At 40.3% G+C, this 25,902-nt stretch overlaps 1 protein-coding gene across 2 annotated transcripts; it reads right to left on the reverse strand.

Moving 5' to 3' along the window:
- Window positions 1–288: 288 nt before the first annotated feature.
- On the reverse strand, window positions 289–25,566 carry jak3 (Janus kinase 3 (a protein tyrosine kinase, leukocyte)). Of its 2 annotated transcripts, XM_023843947.2 has the most exons (24): window positions 25,447–25,566; window positions 23,501–23,724; window positions 22,824–22,947; window positions 18,689–18,806; window positions 17,970–18,118; window positions 17,126–17,423; window positions 16,661–16,783; window positions 14,493–14,650; window positions 13,679–13,790; window positions 13,119–13,299; window positions 11,475–11,599; window positions 11,154–11,285; window positions 8,409–8,496; window positions 8,149–8,276; window positions 7,897–8,035; window positions 7,649–7,800; window positions 7,387–7,537; window positions 7,161–7,297; window positions 3,675–3,864; window positions 3,216–3,340; window positions 2,718–2,890; window positions 2,509–2,626; window positions 2,245–2,358; window positions 289–2,132 (listed from the first exon to the last, which is right to left on the reverse strand). In XM_023843947.2, exons 2-24 carry the CDS (start codon window positions 23,691–23,693, stop codon window positions 2,013–2,015), a joined length of 3,348 nt encoding a protein of 1,115 aa, XP_023699715.2. In that variant the 5' UTR covers window positions 23,694–23,724; window positions 25,447–25,566; the 3' UTR covers window positions 289–2,012. The 2 variants fall into 2 exon arrangements, with proteins under 2 accessions (XP_023699715.2, XP_072555764.1); XM_072699663.1 differs by lacking the exons at window positions 18,689–18,806; window positions 22,824–22,947; window positions 23,501–23,724; window positions 25,447–25,566 and adding an exon at window positions 18,520–18,678.
- Between the last annotated feature and the right edge of the window lie 336 nt (window positions 25,567–25,902).

A 25,902-nucleotide genomic window follows, 5' to 3' on the forward strand; every position in this document is an offset into this window, starting at 1 on the left:
AGGTGATCCCTGTATTGGGGTGGGTACATACATTTGGTAATATAGCACTTTGTTTCTCAAACTGGCCCTCGAGGAAAACCAGTCTACATTTCTGTTCTGGTAGGGAGGTGGAACAAAAACGTAGACTGTCTGGCAAGGAGCTGAGAGGGAGCAAAAACTTGGGACTGTGTGGACGTCCCCGTGACGCAGGCTGAGAAACAGATATAGTGTAACCTCAAAAAATGTAAACAATATAATACGATTCTGGGAAGCACAGCACAGCCATGAATAGGAAGGAGGAAGACCAGCTGCAGAGAGACTGCTCTGCTTTATTGGGGAGGCCTGTTACACTTTCTTGGCAATCAGTCCTTCCTCTGATCTCTAAACTCAAAAGTTTATTCCTGAAATATTACCGAATAGTCCATTTTAATGTATAAAGAGAGTACATTTTTGACCATTTATACTATCTGACAATATTATAACCTTGAATAAAGAGCATGATTTTGAATAGCTGGTGTTTACTATTCTTTTAGCTGTGTAGATCTCTCTAAAATACTGAAATAATAGTATAAAGAGTTAAAGAATGAAAATTGCTTTCAAAACCTCAGAAATAAAGGCACAATACAATGCTTAAACATAAATACAATGCTTTAGAAAAAATATTTTAAACATGACTGTAACCACAGCACTTAATATGAATGTCCCTCATACAACATGCTAATCTGATACATATAAACTTTGAATGTTATCATTAAATGGTTCAACAACATAAAATATTAAAAAGGTGTATCATTTGTATAAAGCATATAATGAAGCAGCAACCACAATGTATTAAATATGGAAATACAGTGGAACCCGCTTATAGTGATCACTGTTATAGTGATCAACCGCATATATGGATCAAAAAGCTTGGGACAGAATCATTCCTGTACAAATACTGTTTCAATAATTTGCTTATAGTAATCAAGCAGTCTGCTTACAGTGTTCATTTTGGGTCTTTTAATACGACAACATACGGAAAAAATTAAAAACTACACTATTCTTATGTTTTTTAACTTGTGGCCTTGCGGTAACCCGTCTGTGTCTGGCTAGCTACCCGAGGCTAATGCTGCGCGCACAGAAAACATGACGGGAAAAAGAATGTCGTTTTCTCTCAATGACACATTTAGACTCCTTGAAGCTTATGATAAACTGCCAAAAACAAACCACCGAGATGCAACGACGAAACTACAATAAGCTATATTTTACATACAATATTTAAGAAGTGCTTCCTTAAAATGAAAAGAAAAAGAAAAAAGAAGTGCTTCCCTCAAAATGTTGAGTCCAGGTAATCTACCATTTTCTCTTTGATTATAGCCTCCATAACTTTACCAGTTATACAAGGTCCTATAGTTTGACAAATTACTTCTATCCTCTTTTTTGAAAATGGGTGTTATGTTGGCATGCTTCCAATCAGAAGGTACCACACCTTCAGATAAGGATTTTTGAAACAGTAAAGTTAAGGGTCGGCAAATAATATCCCTCATCTCTTTTAACACTATAGGTAAGATGCCATCAGGGCCCTGTGATTTATTTATTTTGAGCTTAGCTAGGCTTTGCAAAACATCAGCTTCAGTTATATATATATATTAGTTATAGACGACGCTGGATTAGTAATAGGTACCTACACTAAAAAATACAAACATGGGCTATATACACGCGCTCGCAAGGCATGCTGGGACATGCAGATGCCGCCGGCGCCACAGTATTATAGCGTATTTGAATTATACATAGTTCGGTAATTTAATTTGGCAATACTGTAATTTGAAAAGCGTTTGAAACAGCTGTACTGTATGTTAAAAAAAATTGCTATAACAATCGTCTGCTTATAGTGATCAATTTCACTCAGACAGACGTGATCACTATAAGCGGATTCCACTGTAATATGAAAATCACTGAATATCACTAAATAATACATGAAAGATATTTTACAGAAATGCTACAAATGGGTAGAAAAGGTTTTCAATAAGCTGTCAGGAGTGGATTAGAGCATTTCATCCTTTGGAGCTCTCTCTGTCATCCTGGATGCAGGTGTCAATCATTTCTGCCAGGTTGGTGAAGGACGGTCTCTCCTCAGGGCAGAAAGCCCAGCATTTCAGCATCATGCTGTGCACCTGCAGAGTACATGGCGTTCCACATCAGCAGTGTGAGTTCATCTCCGCCTCCTGTCTGCTTAAAACTAAGAGCATAAATGGTCATATTTCACACAGGTTTCCTGTGTCCTACCCTTTGTGGACAGTGTTGGGGAGCTGGCAGTCTCCATTTGTCCTTAAGGACACTGACAAGGTGCATCGAGATGGAGGCAATCTGCATGTCCTTTCCAACCTTCTGCAGATATAACTGTAAAGGTGGAGGGAGAGAAAGGTGCTTGAGAGGGAATGTGGGTCTCTGAAGGGTTTGCACATCAGAAATGTGCCTTTTGTTGATGTAGGTTATCTACTGAGCAGGACCAAAATGTATAATAAATAAATCAGCATCTGACAAACTCACCTTTTTGGGATTCTGATTGTGCTCACAATAGGAAAAGAGCTCATGGAGAACGATGCCAAAACTCCACACATCAGATTTGTGAGAGAACTTGGATTCGGTGATTGATTCTGGTGCATACCTGCATTTGCCACCATGAACAAAGTTAAACATCATTTTGGTTAAAATATCCTCATGTATAGTTGCGAAGTTAAAAATTTCTTCACACTTACCAAAATATTGGACTGTCCCCTGGTTTTGTCACCCGGTAGTAGTCCTTGTCAAAGGGGATTATTTTGGTGAGCCCAAAATCTGCAATTTTCACTAGTGATTCACTGGCCACTAGGATGTTCCTAGCAGCCAGATCACGATGGACGTAACGCATGCTCTGTAGATACTCCATCCCCTGTGCGAACAGAAGGCTTGACGGTAACAAAAGTGCTGTTGCTAATCACCAGAGATGGAGTTCAGCTCCAAAAAGTACAAATCCAGGCCAAGAATTCACCCTTCCAGCTGAATGTAAAGAGTCACGGTCACAGAGAACTCAGCTGGTCGGCTAAAACAAAATCTATCTTATGTTTACTACAAGGCAGGTGTGACAGTGAAAACAATAATACCGCATGCATTTAATAGAATATATACAGATAAAGAAACACAGGCTTCTACAAGACCACTTACGAATCTGTGTTTGGGGGTTAATTCATGTGTTTATAAAAAACATAGATATATACTTTGCAGATCTGAGAAGTGAAGAGAAGTAGTCTTCTGCAGCTAACATTTTCCCGGTTCTTCTCCAGGTATGAAATCAGACTGCCGTTGGGTAAATACTCCATCACCAAGCTTACATTTAGGCGACCTGACGGTAAATGTAAAGGAGGTCACAAAACATGCATACTTATGCGCAAAGACACAGCATAATACAAGTCAGCAAGGATATTCATCCAGACAATTCTGAGATTTGCAGCTCCGTGTTCTGGAAGGGCACCCACTCTACTGCATTCACCTTTTCCCTTTTCTGTTATTTAAGACTGAAAAGGAAACCGTATTCAGAAACACCAAGCACTGACTTGGATCTCAGGGTATACAGTATACCCTTCCCATACTTAAATACTACATTTGGTTCTGTAAATGGTACTTAAGTTTCTTGCCCATCTCTTTACATACAGAAGTTGCACGATATATTCACTTACCCATGCTGTAGCAAATACCAAGGTACTTCACAATGTAGTCACAATGCAAGGAACTGGTGGTCTGTATTTCTCTCTGAAAATCTGCCATGCTGGACTGCTTATTTGGCTGCAGTTTTTTCACCGCAATCAGCTCCCCTGTGTTGTCTCCCAGAGGATCATAGCGACACAGCTCGACGCTGCCAAAATTGCCCTAGAAAGCATGACAAAATGAGGTTTCAGACCCTCAATAACTTTAGCAGCAAGTAAAATTATCAAGGGTGTAAACCCCTTTTTTTCTTGATAAATGAATTAAACTTCCTGAATAGCCGCGTCTTGTTTTTCAGGTTGGGCTTGTCTGCTCTGATGAGGGGAGAATACGCTTAACTCAAATGCACACGACTTTTTAAATGCTTTTTTGACTTGAGTACTTGATGGGAGAATCGACCTCATAGTGAAAAATGCGCTTAAATTAGTAGCAGGATGTGTTTAAGGGTGATTTACATGCAGCACTCCCATATTTTGGCGTTTCTTCGCCCGAAGCGCGTAAATTGCCTAAGTGCATTTAAACCACAGACTGGAGTCGATGGGAGAATATGCTTAAGGGAACAAAGCATGCAGCCCTTTTTGACTTATGTACATGGGAGAAAACACTCATTTACACTGAAACTGCATCTTCATCTGAGGAAAAAGTGCAGGTGTTTGTGCCAAGAAGCAATTATTTTGGTGTGACAGCACATACCGCTTAAATTATTTCCTGCACACTTCAATGGTAAATCAGGTTTTCAATAAACAATAAGCAGAAGACGACATTTACACATCAGAACATAACTATCCATCCAATTCAGAGACTCTGATTCACTACAAAGGCCCCGAGCCACCCCCCCCGCCCCCCAAAATAAGGCCAAATTTAACAACACTGCTGTACTTCTCATATTCCTCTTACATGAATGTTATGTGACTCCTTCACTGTGTAAAAACACTTTCTATACGTAGAACAAGCTACCCAACTACATCCAGTCTACAAGGTCCCTGACAACATCTTAAGACCCCAGAAGTTCCCTTAAATTCCAGAAACACCTCAATTAACATCACCTCTTAACACAGACCATATTACCACTATCGCCATTGAAGTTACCACTGACTGTCTCATTGAAGTGGTTTTATTTGGATTGCTAGATGCTCGGTTTTTGTATGTTACACTTAATAGATTCTCTCTCTGATGACATTTATTTGTACAGTTTTTTTTCAGATTGTTTCAAGCTGCTAAGCAGTGTTTGTACAGTTTTCATTCCCAGCCATCTTGCACTTGTTTCTGCTGAAATAGTTGACTTTACACTTTAAGCTTGGTGTCGACCATTTGTTGGTCACGTGATTATGACACCATGGACACATCAGAGAATACTAGTTACACGGAAGTGTGGGGGAAAGTGCGTGGGGCTTGGGCATCGTCAGGCTGCATCACTTGGGGCTGTAGCCTAGGGGTGGGCCTAAAATTGTCATGATGCTATTTTTCACGGTGATGATATTATATCACGGTATTACTATTTTTCCCAGGTTTTGGAAGGAGTAGCGTATCTATGTAAATGAAAATATTTTGACAACATATTAAGTGCATATAAGGGATATATTTTCAAATGGGAGACATGGGAGAGTCGCAACAGCATTTATTATGCAAATAGTCTGAAGATCTTGATATTAACTTTTATGCTCTACAACAAAACTAAAATGACCAGTTCTGCTGTACAAAAAGAACACTTTTTGCGGTCGCATGGTAGCTGTGAGCCAAATTGTGTCAGGGAACACAAAGACACGCAAATGAAAGCATCAAGGAACAAATTTGACAAACGGACGGTGCAGACATCCCAGCTCTCCCGGAAGTTCCAGGATTCTCACGCATGTTGACAGCGGCTCCATGATGCCCGCAAATTATATATAATATCCCGGACATTTGTTTTTCAGATGAAGAGCACATCTGAAAAACAAAGCTTATCTAGAATTTTCGGAGGACAGCGGGCGTCACGATCGAGAGACTCCCGGAACTTCCTGAAGGGCATGTTTGCTCCATGTCGGATTATTTAAAACCTACCCAGTTCCAAATAACACAGGTGCCCTCCCCTGTTTTGGAAGGAGAGTCTCCTTGTCGGCTCATTTCGACATTCCACTCCTGTCTTTTGTTATTTGTTTTTCTCAGCCTTTCTTAACTTTATTATCCATTAGCGAGCTTAAGATGCTACTTTTGGCATGACGTCACCACGCGTTAATTGCGCAGTTGAGCCTTTTACCGCATACCTTGCGTGAAGGCAGCGGCGCGTATTAAATATTCTGATTTAGTGAACGTTTTACTTTTTAAATTTACCATTATATATATGTAACCCGGATATTTTTAATGTGTATAATTACACAAAATCTGTTGATTTTTAATTTGTTCATTTGCTATCAAGACACGGCGTCAGAGTGTGTTTAGTGGAAAATGAACACAACGCAGATGAATGCTATATGCTATACTATACAAAGACAAGTATTCAGACTACAACTGAAGCTTTGAAGAAAATAAAATGTTTTTTGTATAAATAGGCTGTTGCATAATTAGGCTCTTGCCATCTTAATTGCGGTGTTAACGGTTGCCCTTCTATTGCTCCGCGAGTATTTTAGCCCCAATTCCAATCTTGCTTCAAACACAAACAAAAAAATAATAAAACCAAGCCCCATGCAAACTTGACTCAGCCTCTGGTCTTTTCAATATCTAGAACCACCCTTGGTGTGGAACCAAAACGGCCGCAGATGGAATTATTTTTGCACCTTAATTACATTTAATGCATTACAGGAATACCTTGTTAGTCCATATTTCTGCCTCGGAAAATGTGATCGATAACCGAAATACTTTTGTCTAATATTGCCGGTGCCGGTGGTGCAACTTGCCAGAGTAGTTAATTAAGAGACTTGCGATGGATCTCCAAATCGAAAATTAACAAATAACTAACAAAACAACTTATTTATCGCAATTGTTTTGACGCAACGGTGCAGTTTCATGTGAATGCGTTAAATTTAACCTACGAGTTTTTTGTGTATCCCATGCTTATTTAGCACAAAGGTCCCGGTTCCTGTTAAGTGGCGTGACAGCAACACACGAAAGTGACCCGGAGATACAAAAATTCACAGACGAGATGGCCCGGAACCAGGAACTAGGTTCCAGAACTTCAGAGATGGGGGGGAGTGCCTTAATTATGATGCTACCATCTAAACACATATTCTCTTAATTGATCACTGAGTCTAACATTCAATCAGTTTTGCCACATAAATTCCTGAATTGTTGTATTTTCAGACCAGAGCTTGACAACATTAAAAAACAAACCCACAGCCACGATAGAACGGTCAGCTAGGGGTCCACTTTATAGACTTGCAAACAGCTGCAAATTTAAGTGAAAAGAGTAGATTTGACATAACTTTTGCAGGTATGGGTACAGCATTAGGAAATTAGCCTTTAGCCAGCATTAGCTGGAACGCTACCTTTCCAAGGGCGCTGATGTAGCGCAGATGTCGTTCCTCATACAGGGAAAGCTGTTCCTGGTAAGAAATGTTCATTGTTCTCCAGAAGCTGTCTTTATCAGAGACTGCACTTGCTCCTGGGTCTAAAAGCTCATAATCTGCAGGGTAGAGCAGGTAAAGTGCCATTTGATGGAGATGAGATATCTCTTAGACAAGCTCTGATGGACACAGATGAAAGGAAGTATACCTGAAGTAATGAGGTTGTTCAGCTGCCGGATTATTCCACGGCTAGAAGGACGCAAAGCAGGCTCATAATCCATGCAGCGGCCAATCAGATCGGCCAGCTCTGTCCACTTTGGGGAGGGAAGCTGCTCATGGTTAGCATAGAAGAGCAGTTTCTATAAGCAGAACAAACAGAGATTTAGTGACATTCACGTAGCCTGTAGGACACACTGACAGGCACTTCATTCTGTAGTGTTTGTCCAGCTTGTTTAGCTAGCGCCCCCTACCTGCTGGGGGTCGCAGCCTTGCAGAGGTGGCTTCCCTTCGTTGAAGATCTCCCACAGTGTGGTCCCAAAGCTCCATTTGTCAGAATCTAAGCCCAATTTTTCATGCATCTCCAGGACTTCAGGAGCCACCCACGGGATCCTGTCTAGAGTCACTGCAGTCCCAACACAAAAGGTGCCAACAGTTCAGGCTATAAGTCTGTGCTGCTCTCTTGCTGCTTCACTGGCCATCGAGAGGCAAAGCGCTTTACCGTCTCTCTCGAGGACCGTCACACTAACGCCAGGGTCACTCAGCTTGATGAAGGGGCAGCTGCCAGTGGACGGCTCCCCCTCCCTGGCCAGGAGCAGGTTCTTGGCTGAAATATGGCCGTGGACGATCTTTTTTTCTTCCTAGCATATGACATCGACAGCATGAATGTTGTGTTAATTCACACACACGTGCTTCTGGAATTCTAATTTAATTAAAGGTATCAGGCATCAACGTGTTCGTGCGGCTTGTTCACCAGGAAGTTTAGGACGCAGGCCAGTTGCTTGGCGATGTCCAGCTTCCAGCTGACTGGAACACATCCCTGGTGTTTCCTTAGGTACAGATCCAGGGCTCCATACTTCACAAACTCCTGCACCATTAAGTCTGCAGGGTGAAAAGTCAGGAACTTCAGGCTAACGTTTAAACTGAAAAGTCCATCAGAAAAGACCAGTATGACAAGTTAAGGTGAGCTGTGGCTGAAAGGGGAAAAACAGCAAATGTGGGAGGGTAACTTACGCTCAGATCTATTAACACTTATCCCATAGACCAAAATCAGGTGCTTGTGTGAAATCTGGCTCATGAGGCTGGCAGCTTCAAAGAATGACTAGAAGAAGACAAGGACAAAAACTCAGTAAGAATTAAGATACTCTGAATAGGCTCCCCATCCACATATTAACCTCTAATTCTTATTTACAAGGGCCCAACTCAAGGGCCCAACTCAAGGGCCCAACTGTAACATGCCTGCTCTGCCAGTCACAGGATTTCAACCCATAACCTTCTGGACTTAGATCTGTAACTGACTGAGCTACATAATTCAGTGATATATGCTGCTGGAATGCATTAAAGTGAGGGGGTGCTCCTCCGATTCAGGCTGTGAGCTTGGATGGCTCTGCAGGCCAGACATGAAACACTTGGCAGTCACAGCTGATTGGAAGACAGATGGAAGGTAGAGAATGACACGTGGAAAATCTGTAAAAGGTGTTGACACAGTAACCAGCTGCAATACACCTGCCGAAACTATAATTTTTTATCTCCTATCATTACGATCTCAGAGGAAATATAGTCAGCTGTTAACTGAATTAACAAAGCTTGCATCATGGGACGAGGAGGTGTGGGCTGAGGTTAAAACACTGGTAGTGTTGATGTACTAAAGGCAAACTGAATCTGGACAATAAATACAGTTAGTATGAAATGAGATGCTATGCACGTTTTCCTACATAACTGCGTAACAGACTGTTCCCACCCTTATGTGGTAAGAAGGGCTATGGCAGATAATATCTATTTATGAATTATTTGGAAATCTTTTCTAGATGTCAGACGTGTCTGGAACATCTAAAGGTGTCTTCTTGGCAAACAGTAAACGTTTCCTGCACTCGGCTTCTTTGCCGTGGCATCATTTGTTGGAGACCTAAAAAACATAAGTGAAACCACTGCACTGCTTTGCCTGCACATTTGCCTAGTACCGTGGCCAATTAAAACTAACAAAACAAACCTTGCAGTGAATAAGAGCAAAATCCATATTAGTAAATGTGAGCAGTCCATATTAGTAAAATCAGTGGAATGTCTTACTTAACCGATTTATGTTAGACCAGCTAATGGGTGAAATTATTGTGCCTCACAATGGATCAGCACTTATCCTACTGTCCCTGTAACGCAGGACATGCACCAGCATTATCCCAGAGCAGGAAATGTCAGGCAAATGTACTTTCAAGCCTCTGCATTTATCTGTTAAATGATTTCCATATTGCAGGCTTTGTCAGTTATTGAAGTCTACCAGAAAACAAGAAGAGTACATTAAGCAGAGTCAAAGCTAAGCAGAGTAGACAGTAAAGTGAACTTGAAGATGGTGGTGCTGGAGGTAGTGCTTTCGTTCGGCAACCAGAGGGTTGCAGGTTCAAGCCCTGGTTCCTCCTGATCCCGTCAAAGTGTCCTTGAGCAAGACACTGAACCCCAAATTGCTTCCGGTGTGCAGGTTGGCGCCTCACGGCAGCCTCTGTCCCCAGTGTGTGGATGTGTGTGTGGATGGTGAATGTGAGGCATGAGTTGTAAAGCGCTTTGAGTGCTTGTAGGAGTAGAAAAGCACCATATAAATGCAGTCCATTTAAGAACTGCAACAAACATAAGGTGACATGACCTATAGCAGCAGAGACTGAATTGGCTATTATTAGCATAGAACATTACTGGCTGTTCCACTTCTACCTTAAGAAATAATATCACTGTATTAAAGGGTTTAACTAACATAAGACCACATAACCTTACTACTAAATAACTACACAAAAACAACCTGCTGCATGTATATTGTTACATATAGAGTCAACTACTGATTTATTGGCAACCCCATAGAAAGTAAAAACAAAATAATGAAATAAACATGTAAGACTCTAAATATCCCTGAAAATGTGTAAAAAAAATTGCCTACCATTTAACAAATAAAAATAATTCCTTCAGGGATAATATGGAGCAAAATTATTGGTACTGCTTAATAATATCTTAACACCAAAGAAATTTGCATCCTTGGTGAAAAAAATGTCTCTTCCTTCTGTTGCACAGAAAGTCATTTGTTGTCTATGGACCATTTCCTGTTTATCTGTGGTCACACACATGAATGGGTAAAGCCAATGAGATTAAAAGTTCAAAATATCACTTATCACATTTGTGATTCATCTTATACGCTAATGGTTAATCGTCATGAGGGTTGCCAATAATTCTGAAGTTGACTGCATGACAAGATTGGGAGCAGGAGGTTAATTTTAGTTAATTCAATTATTTTTTATTAAGTGTCCTTCCCAACATCATCTGATGAGTTCATAATAGCAGGCAATTTGTAACTGAAATTCAAACGATTCCCTGGATAAAACCATCACACAAGGCAAGTCATTAAACAGAAAAATGTCTATTAGCGCTCTTTAGATAATTTGACTCACACAAACTATAGTGACAAACATGCCATAGAAGCAGCTGAGGGCAGATGAGATAACCCACTGCAACGTGTGTTTGGCTCACAGTATTCAAAAGAATAAATAAGTTCAACGAAATTAAGGAGGACTAAAATTAGAAGGCCTAAAATCCGGTTTTTCCTCTTCATAGCTAGAACTGGCGACCTTCTGATTACAGGCACACAGGCTTAGCCCACTGGGTCACACGCTGCCACAATTAAGGCGGCTCAGGCACCTTCCTTTCCTGAACACCTTACTGCTGACTTCTGAGAAATGACATATAACTTCATGTTTAATTTTTAAGCCAATAATACTGCTTACTCACCTCCCAGCAGTTTTGATGCGCATTATCTAGAACTTTTATCAGAACGTCCGCTGTGTTTCTCTCTCCATCCCGAACGTCACTTTTGTAACCCTTGAAAATCCGTGTGAAAGTTCCTTGTCCCAGACTCTCTCCCTGCCAAAAACATTCTTGCATCAACCGGTGTCACAAATCATTAACTTATGTTATCTCTGTGTTCATTCATGATCTGTTTTAGCGTTTTATTGCATAGCTCCATACTGGGAAAGCCGCTGTAAGATTGGGGAATGGATGGACAGCATGTTACAAACTGCTAACTGGTAAAGGCTCTCAGGAACAGCTCACCAGTTTCAGGTCCTCATTCTTGATCATGTGAAACTGGACACTGCTAGCTTTTCGTCTCGGCATGGCAGGAGAGCCCAGTTCCTCTGCCTTGGAACCGTTACGCAATATGATCATGTTTGTGAGCTCTGCAGCAATGGCACAAATTACATTAGGTTACAATGTGCGTTTTTTATGAAAATTGTTTTAAGTTATATTGTTGCAATAAGAAACTAAAATCAAGACCATAAATCACATCAGTGAAAGAAAACTCTGACTCTATCCAGGCAATACTGTCCCTCAGCCAGTAAATCATTTTCACTGAAAACCTTTTAAGAAATAGGATCAAACGCAGCAGTATAATTTGTCCATTTTGAATACTGCTGCTTTACTTAGCATCATGATCGTGGCCATAAGTGGAAATTAGCGGGAGAACATTTCAAAACAAATTTGAGGAAGCACTTCTTTACACAGCGCGTAGTTAGAGTATGGAATAGTCTTCCTGCTAGTGTAGCGGAAGCTAAAACCATGGGTTCCTTTAAATCAGAGCTAGATAAGATTTTAACAACTCTGAGCTATTAGCTAAGTTCTCCCCAAACGAGCTTGATGGGCCGAATGGCCCCCTCTCGTTTGTAAATTTCTTATGTTCTTATGTTCTTATGACCAAAATGAATTTTTTTGCCTTTGGCAGAACAGATACTCCCTCTTTACAAAGGTGTTTGATTTTAGCTCTGAAATGCACCTCATTGTAACATGGCCTGAGCTTACAAAAACATTTTAACAGATTAGAGATTATATTATCATCTGAAAGGAAATTGCATGAAACTGGTGTGTATGAAAATTATTCACTAGGAGAAGGTCTTGAACCCACTATACAGTCATATAACTGAGCTTTATTGTATGTCCTTTAATGAAACACTTTGTGACAAATTTATTTGCAAAATTGTACTGCACACTACTGCTGTTATTGGTACGGCCATTAACGTCTGCGGCAGAGCCACACCTGGAGCGCTACTCGCCCTTCTGGAATATCTGACTGCTGAACTCTCTAAATTCTCCTTATTGATTAGGCTACTTAACAGTGGCGGCTGGCCCATAGGGGGCGCTCGGACACCGCCCTCCCAGATGTGGGGGGAATATAAAATATATAAAAATAAAAATATATATATATTTTTTTTTATCAATGTCAGTTTTACTTAATAGTGTGTGCCTACATGCAATCTGAATTATTTAAACAATATTTCCACCGACTGACTCTCATTCAACAGTGAATTTCCACCGACAGATTTCCACCAATCATTTCTCTTCTTGGGCGCTCATCAAAGCGCCCCAAAAGTGCAGCGAAATAGCCAATCGTGTATGGTTGCTAGGCGAAAATAATAAAGATTTGGCCTATCAGCATCGCCGAATTAAATGGTTTTGGGGCGCTGGAAATTTCGCCCCTGCTACAGAAAATGTGGGAAAGCTTTGGATTGCTCTCAGGTCAGAGAGAGATGATGGCGACGACGACAGCTGAGGGGCAGAATCCACCAAATTCGGTGAGATCGTTACCTGCAATACTGTTTTTGCAACAGTATTGCAGGTATATTGCCAGGTATATAATCCAAAGCAACAGTTCCCCTCTCTGGATGTAGAAGAGAAATGTTTGTTCGCATTGAGATGTCTTGCCTTTTGGTCGAGGTGCACAGCACCTTCCCAGCTTGGTGGGGAGATCTGCCAGAAGCAGTTCATTCTCCTGGTAGAATGTAACCAGGGCCTTCAGGCTGGGGAAGGAGCTGGAGACTCCTGAGAGGCGAAATCCTTTGTCCGTCACAATCAGACAGTCCTTATAATCCATCCCTAAAGGTGTCTGAAGAAGAATCACACATCTTAGTAGCCCAATTATTAGAATTTCTGCAGCTAACTTGCTTAATCAATCCTACATAAGGAAGCAACCTCATTTGGTCATTTTGGTGAAACAACAAGCTACAGAGAAGCTAGTTTTCTTCTAACAAAACATGTGCTGGCAATATTTATTTCCAGGAAGATACCTAATCAATATTAAATTGTCAGTAATTGAACAGCTCAGAGGCCTGTAATGTACCATACATCTACTTTTAATATATTAGAACATCTCAGCATCTGTTGTTTTTTGCGTTACCAGGATAAATTTCCTTTGAAAAACTGTTCATGCATCTTAAATTTTCTTTGTTAATGATGAATTTCTTGAATGAATAGTTTTTTAATACCTGAACACAGACAGTGAGAAAGTACTTGTCAAAGTCTTGAGGACTCCGTCGCAGAAGAAACATGCCACTTTTTGGACCAGATTTTTTCAGCTTGTGTACGGCAAATTCGGACCTTGCAGAGCAAAAGAAGCAAATGAAATGCAAAGGGCCCGTTTGCACAAAAAAGTCTAAAAGCCGTATTTTTTTATTTTACAAAGGATCTACAGGATATATTATTTTTACATTTTAAAAACTTTGCTGCAAGATTTATTTATGACCAAACTGCTAATGAGGGAATAAATAGCATTATAAAAAATATCAGTGAAACTTAAACAGGCACGTATGATGAAGTTCAGGCTAAAGAGCCTCTAAGCTTACGGACACAGAGGAAGGGAAAGAACAGGAAAAAATAATGAATGAAAGACAAGCATGTTGTGAGCTCTTTTGCATTATTCGTTACTAACGTGTCTATTCAAACTACAATGGGCCCAATGATGCAGTAATAATTAGTCTATAAAGCTAAATAACAGACATCCAGTGAAGTGTGTTTTAAGCAGTAATCTATGAGGGACATGTACACCGTATAACTTGTCCCCATGGTCTGTTGCTTAAAGCACAATTCATTGGACGTCTCAGTAACACAGAAAGTGCTGCGATATCAGAAGGACTCATTACCTTCTCCTCCCATTAATATTTTAATTAATATATTTTTTTCCCTCCTGCCATCCACTCATCAGAAAGACAGCGGCCATTATCAGTAAATTGAATTACAAGATACAGATGTGCGTAGGTGCATTTAACGTGCTAGGTAATATTAAGCTACAAGAGGCCTTACGTGATTGGTCCGTGACAGTGGCACTCAATGTCATGGAGCAGGCTGGGTGGAGCAACTTCCTGGCAAAAATAGTGACTAGAGTCTGTGGTCAGCCTGAAGTAGCCATCAAGCAGAGCAACAAATGACCGTGCCTCTGACAGTGTCTGAAACTCCGCCTCCTGGTGACCAAAAATATAATTACTTTTATCACGATGATCCTACGGGCAATTTCACTCTTTCAGCTGACGACAAAGAAAAGGTTAGTATGTTGTCAACAATCAACATCAAATAACAAAAAGTCAACAATGTCAAACAAGGCATAGTGCATATTTGACAAGTGATGTAGTGACTCTCAGTGGCTTAAGACGGACATGGAATCTGCAGTTAGTGTAGCAAAAAATATAAAACAGTGGAAACATGAAATTTTACATATTACATTGAGTCCTATACTGGATGGATGGTTATTCATTCGAGTCACGGTAATACTGTTATTGGAATCACCAAGAACCCATCCTCTAAATGAAATAAAGGCATAATTATAGGCAAACCATGTTCATGATGGAATTAAAGTTTTATTGTGGCATATTTCATCAGTGTCATGATCTTTGCCATTGCAAGGCAGGGCAAACCCATCACAGACTGAGGTTCCAATACTTTCTTAAAAGTTTGTTTGATTACTTGTAAAATTCATTCTAAATGTCAGAATTTTACAAGCAATAAAACAATAAATCAATGAAATATATTTAAGTGAAATTATTGTACAAAACCCATTTTCCGAAAAGTTGGGATATTTTCTAAAATGCAATAAAAACATAAAAACAAAAATCTGTGATTTGTTAATTTAGGTGAACCTTTATTGATATAACTGACAAATGTACAAAGAAAAGATTTTCAACAGTTTCACTGACCAACCTAATTGTATTCTGTAAATATACAAAAAAGTCATAAATTGATGGCCGCAACACACTTAACAAAAGTTGGGACAGAGACACATTATCCACTGTGTTACATCAACTTTCTTTTTAATAACGCTTTTTAATCGTTTTGGCAATCAGGATACTTATTGTAGTAATTTTGAAATTGGAAATTTTGTTAAGCGCTCCTTCCTTTTGTGATGTACGATTTCAGCGGCTCAGCAGTCCACGGTCGCCGTTGTCTGATTCTCCTCTTCATGATGCTCCATACATGTTCAGCAGGAGATAGATCTGGAATGGCAGCAGGCCAGCCAAGCACCTGCACTCTGTGTTTATGAAGCCATGCTGTTGTAGCCCGTGCAGAATGTGGTCTGGCATTGTCCTGCTGAAATAAGTATGTCCCAGGAAGAGACATTGCCTTGATGGCAACATATACACCTCAGAGTCGTCTAAGATGAGCTCGGCCCTGAGAACTGGCCGGCGTTTCTGGTCTAGTTGCCGTATGGCTTCTTCCTTGCATAATACAGTTTCAAATTGAATTTCTGGATGCAGTAATGGGCTTTGTTAAGGGACAGTGGATTTCCGATGATCTCCTGCTGCCAGGTATTTGTCACAGTAGGATTACAGGCTGTGCCGCGTCTGGGCTCAAAGATCAGAGACATTCAACAGTGGTTTCTGACCTTGCCCTTTATGCACTGACATGACTCTGCATTTTCTGAATCCTTTCATAATACTATGTACTAAAGATGTCGCAAGACCGAAATTTTCTGCAATCTTGTGCTGTGGAATTTTCTTTTGAACTGACTAACATTTCTATCACAAATTCTGGCACAAAGGTGAGAGCCACAACCCATCCTTGCTTGCAAAGACTTGATGGATGTTACTTTTATACCCAATAATTATAGGTCACCTGCTACCAGTTAACATGCTTAATATGGATATTTATACTGTATATAATCTTATTTTAACTCTGTCCCAACTTTTGTTGAGTGTGTTGCAGCCATCAAATTGTAACTTGCATATATTTACAAAAATCCTTTCTTTTCTTTATACTTTGGTCGGTTAAAGGTTCACGTAAATTAACATATTACAGATTTTTGTTTTTATTGCATTTTAGAAAATATCCTAACCTCTCTGGAAATGAGGTTTGTACTTTATTCCGTGAAGTAAAATATGGCAGGAATCACAATGCAGCCCCATTAGAGGAGCATTGAAAGGGCAGAAGCCACAATAAAAAGGGAAATACAATTTTTTCATTTAGAAAGTTTCACTAACCAAGCGTCTGTCGTCCTGTCGTGTCACCGTGACAATTCTGCTCTCCAGCGGGACCTGATCAAGGTAGGCCTGCTTCATGCTGATCTCTGTTATCTCCGGAAAATCACAGAAGGTTTGCCAGTCCTGTAATCAGATGCACAGCCAAAAGGAAGGAGCGCTTAATGTAAAGTTACAAATTGAATAGTATCACATGGACAAGAGACAGTAATTAACAACAGACGTCTCGCTGGTGACGGGATTAGAAAGTGTGACCAAAAAGTAGCACAGAATTGTCAAGAGGATCATGATCTTAGCCTTGGGAGAAAATTATTGTTTTTGTTTGAGATGTAACTTTCTGCTGTGCTTATTTCAGCAGCCTCCACTTATGATTAATATTCAACAGGATATCTGTCACCATGACGGCAGATCAGGACGCTTGCTGTAGTTCAGTTCCTCATTCGGCATATCGGGGGAGGCTGTCCTTACCGTGCCTGGGGTTCGGCTCTGGATGCCCATCTCCCCAGAGACTAGCAGAGACTTGGAAGTGGGCTCTGTGGTCAGCGAGCTGCAGCCTGGGGTGCGGACCTGGAAGCCCTCGGTGCCGTGCCTGGGCTCCACAGCCGCCAGCTCCATCAGGTACTTAAGCTTCAGGCTGTGGCCCCCCGCTGGACAGCGGCCCAGCTTGTTGAGGAAGTGCTTCAGGGTTTTGCGTATCCGGAAGCGAGTGAGACGGCTCAGCTGCTGGATGTTCTGCCGATGGCTTTCAGGCAGACATGACTTATAACTGAACGAGAGGTAGATTGACAGATGGATGGATAAAGATTCAGTCATTTTTTAACTTAGGTGTGCTGCTTCACTTTACAAACAGTAACATAAAGAGTGATAGTTCACAGCTAAAGTAAATTCTGATTAATATGTGCACTTCCCCAAACCTTACTCGTACCCGGCGCTCTTACTCGGTCCCCTGCTCCCTTCTCCCCCCGTACCCGGCGCTCTTACTCGGTCCCCTGCTCCCTTCTCCCCCCGTACCCGGCGCTCTTACTCGGTCCCCTGCTCCCTTCTCCCCCCGTACCCGGCGCTCTTACTCGGTCCCCTGCTCCCTTCTCCCCCCGTACCCGGCGCTCTTACTCGGTCCCCTGCTCCCTTCTCCCCCCGTACCCGGCGCTCTTACTCGGTCCCCTGCTCCCTTCTCCCCCCGTACCCGGTGCTCTTACTCGGTCCCCTGCTCCCTTCTCCCCCCGTACCCGGCGCTCTTACTCGGTCCCCTGCTCCCTTCTCCCCCCGTACCCGGCGCTCTTACTCGGTCCCCTGCTCCCTTCTCCCCCCTTACCTGATCGTCTTGCAGATGTCCTTTAGGCACCTCTGGTTCTGCTCCTCGGCCAGGCGCCATAGGTCCAGCACGGCCAAACCCAGGCACTCCTCCTTAACGCTGAGTGGGGGGGACACATCCGCCTTCCCATTCACAAAGTCACTGCGCGACTGCAGTCACAAGCCAAGCAGTATGTTAGTGAACTTCCACCTCAAATTATATGAAAAATCAGGTAAATGTATATTTAGTGTATGTCTTAGAATTCTTATTATTCAGATGACGTCATTCAGTTAAAAAAAAAGATGAGTAGAAGAGGTTACAACTCAAATCAATCAGAGAAGACGACCGTAGAATTAACCGCAAAACACTAGATTGAAGAGAGACGGCAGAGTTATTATTAGTCTGGGAAAAGCCATGCTGTGCACATTTTCATGCTATTAGGTTTGCTGGGAAGAACAGTAAGTTGGGGAGATGATGTCATGCAGATGATGTCATGCAGATGATGTCATGCAGTTCTCTCCTACTGTGTGTGTTAGCCTATCAGTTATAAAGGAGAGCAGCCTTCGCTAACCATGTGGATCACCAAGAGTCCAGGGGCTGAAAGTTTTATGCAAGTATAATCAGTCATTTTGAAAGTCACCATAAAACTCATAAAAATTGCAAATATTTACATCCATTTATGACCTTACAGTTGAAATGGTTTCAGAGATGCGACATGATAACATTTTTGCGTACAGTACCTGTGCAAACAGATAACCGATGACGCTGTAGTCCAGCACTGCGCTGATGCGGCTTCTCGGCAGACCATAACGATATGTTTTCCTGCTTCCCTGTCCAAACCAGTCTGAGAAAAAGAACCTGTGAAATCGCAGATGTAGAGTGCACAATGCAACATTAAGAAGTCTGTCGAAAATCATTACAGCCCACTTTCAGTTTCCTGTTTACGACAGATTAGCATGGTCACTATAACTCCATTCAAATTTTTTTAAATTTGCTATACAAAGAAATAGTGCAGGACACCTGAATTCTAAAAATGCCTAAATATACTTAACAAACATATAGAACATAAGAACATAAGAACATAAGAAATATACAAACGAGAGGAGGCCATTCGGCCCATCGAGCTCGCTTGGGGAGAACTTAACTAATAGCTCAGAGTTGTTAAAATCTTATCTAGCTCTGATTTAAAGGAACCCAAGGATTCAGCTTGCACTACGTTATCAGGAAGACTATTCCATACTCTGACTACACGCTGTGTAAAGAAGTGCTTCCTTAAATCCAGTTTGAAATGTTCTCCCGCTAATTTCCACCTATGGCCACGAGTTCTTGTATTTGAACTAATGCTGAAGTAACTATTCGGTTGAACAGCATCCAAACCTGTTAGAATCTTATAGACCTGGATCATGTCCCCCCTCAGTCTCCTTTGCTTGAGGCTGAACAGATTTAGCTCAAATAACCTTTCCTCGTATGACATTCCTCTAAGACCAGGAATCATTCTTGTGGCCCTACGCTGCACCTTTTCTAAGGCCGCTATGTCCTTTTTAAGATATGGTGACCAAACCTGTACACAATATTCTAGGTGAGGTCTCACCAAGGAATTGTATAATCTTAGCATTACCTCCCTTGACTTAAACTCCACACACCTGGAGATATACCCCAACATCCTATTGGCCTTTTTTATTGCTTCCCCGCACTGGCGAGAATGAGACATGGAAGCATCAACATACACACCAAGGTCTTTCTCATAATCAGCTACCTTTATTTCAGTAGGTCCCATAAAATACCTGTACTTTATATTTCTGCTCCCTACATGGAGTACCTTACATTTGTCTATGTTAAATTTCATCTGCCAGGTGTCGGCCCAGTCACTAATTAAATTAAGATCCCGCTGTAGCTGCTGAGCCGCTAGTTCAGTATCTGCTACACCACCCACCTTGGTGTCATCTGCAAATTTCACCAGTTTACTGTATATATTGGTGTCTATATCATTTATGTAAATAAGGAACAAAAGTGGTCCTAAAATTGAACCCTGCGGTACCCCACTATGAACGCAGGCCCACTGTGACATCGAGCCTCTTATAACTACTCGCTGCTTCCTATCCGTTAACCAGTTATCAATCCAAGTCGCTACAGTTCCTAAAATACCTGTCGCTTTGAGTTTAAGTGAGAGCCTCTTGTGGGGAACAACATCAAAAGCCTTTTGGAAATCTAAATAGATGACATCATAGGCCTTCTTATCATCAACTTCCTGAGTAGCTTCCTCAAAAAACTCCAACAGATTTGTTAAACAGGATCTACCTCTCCTAAATCCATGCTGGCTATCCCTCAAAATGTTATTTGAGTCCAGGTAATCTACCATTTTCTCTTTGATTATAGCCTCCATAACTTTACCAGTTATACAAGTTAGACTGATTGGCCTATAGTTTGACAAATTACTTCTATCCCCTTTTTTGAAAATGGGCGTTATGTTGGCATGCTTCCAATCAGAAGGTACCACACCTTCAGATAAGGATTTTTGAAACAGTAATGTTAAGGGTTGGCAAATAATATCCCTCATCTCTTTTAACACTATAGGTAAGATGCCATCAGGGCCCTGTGATTTATTTATTTTGAGCTTAGCTAGGCTTTGCAAAACATCAGCTTCAGTTATATATATATTAGTTATAGACGATGTTGGATTAGTAATAAGAACTGGTAAGTTACTAGTGTCCTCAACAGTGAATACCCGTGCAAAACTATCATTGAACTCATTTACTATGTCAATGTCATTTTCAATTATAAGACCCTTACTATCCTGCAGATTAGTGATTTCAGCTTTTAGAGCTCTTTTAGAGTTAAAATACTGGAAGAAACTTTTAACGTCATCCTTAGCCTCCAATGCGATCTTCCTTTCGACATTCCTTTTAGCTCGTCTAATGTCATTTTTTAATTCAGCCTGTAGATTTAGATACTCTTGCTTTATTATGTCATCATCAGTTATTTTCCATCTCTGGAACAAAGCCCTTTTCCTCCTTACTTTATACTTTATGTCCCTATTAAACCACCTAGGTTGCAATTTCCTTGATTTATTCTTGTTAGAAACAGGTATGAAGTCCTCTTGTACTTGCAATAATGTGCTTTTAAAAAATCCCCATGCCTCTTCAACAGTTTTGTTAATTAACTCCATCCAGTTCACAGTTTCTAGTTTTAATCTCATACAATTGAAGTTAGCCTTCCTAACATTATATATTTTTGATTTGGACTTTGCTCTTCGGGCACTAAACTTAACCTCAAATTTAACCATGTTATGATCGCTACTGTCAAGTGGTTCTAAAACATCTAATTTACCAATCCTGTCCTGGTTATTAGACAAAACAAGATCAAGAATGGCATCTCCCCTGGTAGGGGTGTTAACAAACTGAGTAAAAAAACAATCCTGTACTAATTCCACCATGTCAAGTTCATTTTCAGAAGAGCCAGCAACAATGTCCCACTGCATCCCCGGTAGATTAAAATCACCCATAACTACCACATCATTTTTATTGCTCATAATCCTAATATCACTGTATAACAATCTGCTTTCCTCAGCAGCTACATTGGGTGCTCTGTAACAAACACCGACAATTAGGCTATTTGAGTTTGTAGCATCTAATTTTACCCATATAGCTTCCGTACTTTTACTTATATCAGTAAGCTCCCTTGCCTGCAAGGGAGCCGTATACAGTGATCCCCCGCTATATCGCGGTTCAGCTATCGTGCCCCCGATATATCGCAGATTTTTCCCTGACGCATCACAGTTCTCTGTGCATCGCGTATCTTGTTGGTGGTCCGATTGTTCTGAGCAAACTTTTTGTGAACCCATACTGAGCTTAAAATGTTTTTATTTTTACAAATTCCATTACGTATACAGAGAGTTAGAGAGAGAGAGAGATGTGTATATATATGTGTACATATACATTACATATTATTATAATTATTATGTTAGTCATATCCTTAGCCCGACATCCACATATCAAATCTTTGCAAATTGTGTTTTAATAAGTTTATATGTGTTTAAAGTATGTGGGAGGGGTATTTTAAGGCTTAAACCAGGGGTCACCAACTCCGGTCCTGGAGGGCTACTATCCAGTAAGTTTTCTATCCTACCGGGCTTCTGATGAGCCACACCTGCTCCTGGTATTTACCTGAGAACTAGTGTGGCTCATCAGAAGCCAGGTAGGATAGAAAACCTACTGGATAGTAGCCCTCCAGGACCGGAGTTGGTGACCCCTGGCTTAAACTATAAAAAAATAATTATTTATATGGTCTTTCTATATCTTGGATTTTCACCTATCGCTAATGGGTCTGGAATGCAACTTCCGAGATAGGCGGGGATCACTGTATCAACAAAAAGTGTAAACATTCAGGAAGATAAAACCCCAAGACTGCTCATGATTGATAGTAATACAGTAAATTAGAATTTAATGAAGAGGTGTAACATTCAGGAGTTTGTACAAGAGTGTGACAGACTGCAGTGACCACCCAATGCACCCAGTGTTTATCAGCTTGACTTTTGGCAGATTAATACCTCATCAGTTTAATTTATCAAGTGAGCTGGTGGTAAAATTTAACAAATACGTCAAGTTTCCCTGTGGAGAGATTTGGAAACCGAAGTGGTGTTTTTCTGTGTTAAACTGTATTAAACTGTGTTTGTATTCTGAGCAGACGTACCCTTACTGCCCAGATAAATAACTTTGAAATATTTTTTGTTGGCCTACGACTTTTGCACAGTATTGTGTATATATAGTGTGCTTGTTTATTTGTATAACATAAAACACAACATGACAGAGCTACTTCAGATCCTGACAAACACAATTCTAGATAATCCTGTGCTTTCAAGGGAACTGACAGCCTGACCTGACTCGGTAGTGAACGGTGAGGTTTAAGTATTCATCCAAATTAAAAACATGGCAAGGCGGGAACCAGTATGAGAGATCTTCAGAAGCCAAGCCAAACAAACTGTGGTACACGGGCAAGATTCCTGTGGAACAAAGAGAAAAGGCAGGATATGCATGAAAGGCAGGCATCATCCAGACATTCCACCCTAGGGTTATTGATTTCAGCAGTATAACTTCTTGCCAGCTAATTTTACCACTGCTGAACAGCGGAACGACAGAGTTCCAGGACATTGTGCGTTATTTGCGGGTCTCAGGGAGCTCCTGGGAGACGTGGGATGTCTGTATTTCACACTTATATTTATTTTTACCTCTTATACTGTCATTTTGTTTGACATACTATGCATACTTCATTCAGTTAATTCTGAAATATTGTTAAATTCTCAAAAATTCAAAGTTTTTTTTAAAGAAACACTTTTGCTTGTGTCTGATTAGTTTGTAAATCATTTATTTTTTCATAGGAAAAGAATGCAAGGAAACGTTGAAGTGAAAACTTAGGATTGTATGAACTACGCTGAGGAATTTACACATTCATAGTTTTGCTGAGCTTTCGATAATGTTTTCTGTACTGGCTTATACTTCATTAGTTCTAAATGGGCCAGTTAATTTTATGAAATTTCCAGCCATTGCCAAGCTTACCACACTCCTTGGCAGCGATAGTGCAGATGTCCTCCGCAGATATCTGTCCTGAGGCTATGCAGAAGGTCATTTCATCCTTCTGAGCTGGGCTGAAGTACAGATGGACTTGCAGCCCAAGTCCAGAGCTTGACCTGTGGCTGTCCATCCTCTCCCGGTTCACCAGCGGAGCAGTTTCTTCTTCACTTACTTCCATGTGAGTCGTCAATGTGACGCCCCCTAAATAACTGATGAAGGACCAAAAAAAACTTCATGATTGTAAAATTAAAAAGTTAATTCCTGTAGGGTTACGGAAGGGGAACACTTTTAGAATATTCTCATATGCATCCTCATATGCCCAAATCATGTCTCAGGCCTTTAAAATTACAATAAGGCTGATTAAGTTTGTGTAAGCAAAATAAATAGCTATCAGTATCTAATCCTATTCCTTAATGTGTGCTAGGAAAGGCAGCTCAAGGTTGTTTTTGGTCAGTACGCTGATTAAACTACAAATAGACTTGTATATCTATATGGTGCTAATAACAAAAGACTGTTCTTCCTCCAGTATTAGTAGTCTGTCGACACTGTATATAGTCAGTGTGAAGCCAGCGCTATAATGATGATTATGGTTATACACAGTATACAATCAGTCTCATTACAGAGCTATGATGGTAATTATGAACGCACACAATAAACAGTTGGTGTCATTTCAGTACTCTGATTATGATTATGGCTGTGCATAGTATACAGTTGGTGTCATTTCAGTACTCTGATTATGATTATGGCTGTGCACAGTATACAGTGAGTGTCATTTCAGTGCTATCTTGATTCTAGTTGTACAGGTAAACTGTCATTCCAGCACTATGGGGATGTTCATGTACACAGAATACAGTCCTGTTGTTCAGGATTGTATCAATGGTGAAATAATAATTTCAGGACTATGAGGGGACTTTGGGCTGTGCATTTAATGCAGCCACTGACATTTCAGCATTGCGATTTTTACCAATGTAAAAAAAACAAAACAAACTGCTGTCATTCCAGCTGTTTGAAGAGTCTCCTTGTGGTAATGGGTGTATCATTCTTGCACTCTGATGATGTTTACTTTCGTAGGCAGTATTTCAGCCGTATGACGAAACTTCTCGTTACACACAATACACAAGCGGTCCCCTCCCCCACTGACGCGGCTTCCGCATGTCTGACCCCAAGGTACTTACCCAGTTAACATGGAATTTCATGACATTAAAACGTTTTTTCACTTACATACACTGTAAGATAAAGCTCCGACTTCATTATTTTAGCACTATATAAATTGCCACAATGTGGCATGTCATTATACATATACCAAAGTTAATTTAATAGATAATATTGCTATTTTTAAATATGGAAACTAGGATGTATGGTATTTTTGCTTTTGATTTCATGTAAAATCTCTTTCCAGTAAATTTTGTATTTTGCATAGGAAAGTATTCAAGTAGTAAACATTTGAACCCATGAATTAAGTTTGTGTTTTATCCATACAGCCTGGGAAATTAGCTAAGCACAGCATACATCAAAACAGAAATAACAAAAATATAAAATAAGAATGCAAAACACTAATAATAACTAAACATAAACGCAAATTAACATCTTGCTTGAATTTTATTAATGACACCATTTACTGAATAAAAATAGTTTCATTTTATGATAAGTTTGGGTTTATCTAATACGTATACAATATATTACGTATGTTGATACAAAATTGCATTTAATGATACATCTAAAAGAATCCACAACATTAAATTGAATTTAATAAAAAGCCACAGCTACTCAAGAATTAGCAAAATTACAGTCATAATCAAGGCTGTCTTTTCCTGTTCTAATCATTTTTATGAAACTGCCCACCATCTTAAAATTGGAGTGAAGAATAACAACGCATAACAACATACAATATAAAAAGAGCGTAATATGTATTCAGCCATAAAAGCTGTTACCTGAGGTTTGGCTATTCCCCACCGTAACCGGTTTGTCCATGCAGGTAGGGTGGGTATTTTGGCAATTCTTCACTGCGCCTGCATCCTCACAGCATGCTTCTAGAAGGGCTGGTAGAAAACAAAATGGTTTCCTGTCTTAAAAGCAAACCACAGAAGTTTCCGTACCTCATCTCATTTTCTTTTCCTTTCGCCATGTTTGTAATTCCGACAAAAGGCAGCAGGGCCCATGAATAGCCATAATCATCTTCCATTTAAAGATTGTATATTAAAAAGGCCAATTTAGATGTAACACTTTCATTTATCCAGCACAATAAAACAATAATGACCATAATTTTTGGTTTTTGTTAGTTTTTTTCCAAGCTTTTATTCTTGCAGTAAAACACAAGATTTGAATTTGGTGATTCACTGTAGCTTTTAAAATCCTTTACTTGCTTTGCATGTTTTGCTTACAGTTTT

The sequence above is a fragment of the Paramormyrops kingsleyae genome, chromosome 15 (assembly GCF_048594095.1).
Source record: "Paramormyrops kingsleyae isolate MSU_618 chromosome 15, PKINGS_0.4, whole genome shotgun sequence".
In the NCBI taxonomy this organism is placed as follows: domain Eukaryota; kingdom Metazoa; phylum Chordata; class Actinopteri; order Osteoglossiformes; family Mormyridae; genus Paramormyrops; species Paramormyrops kingsleyae.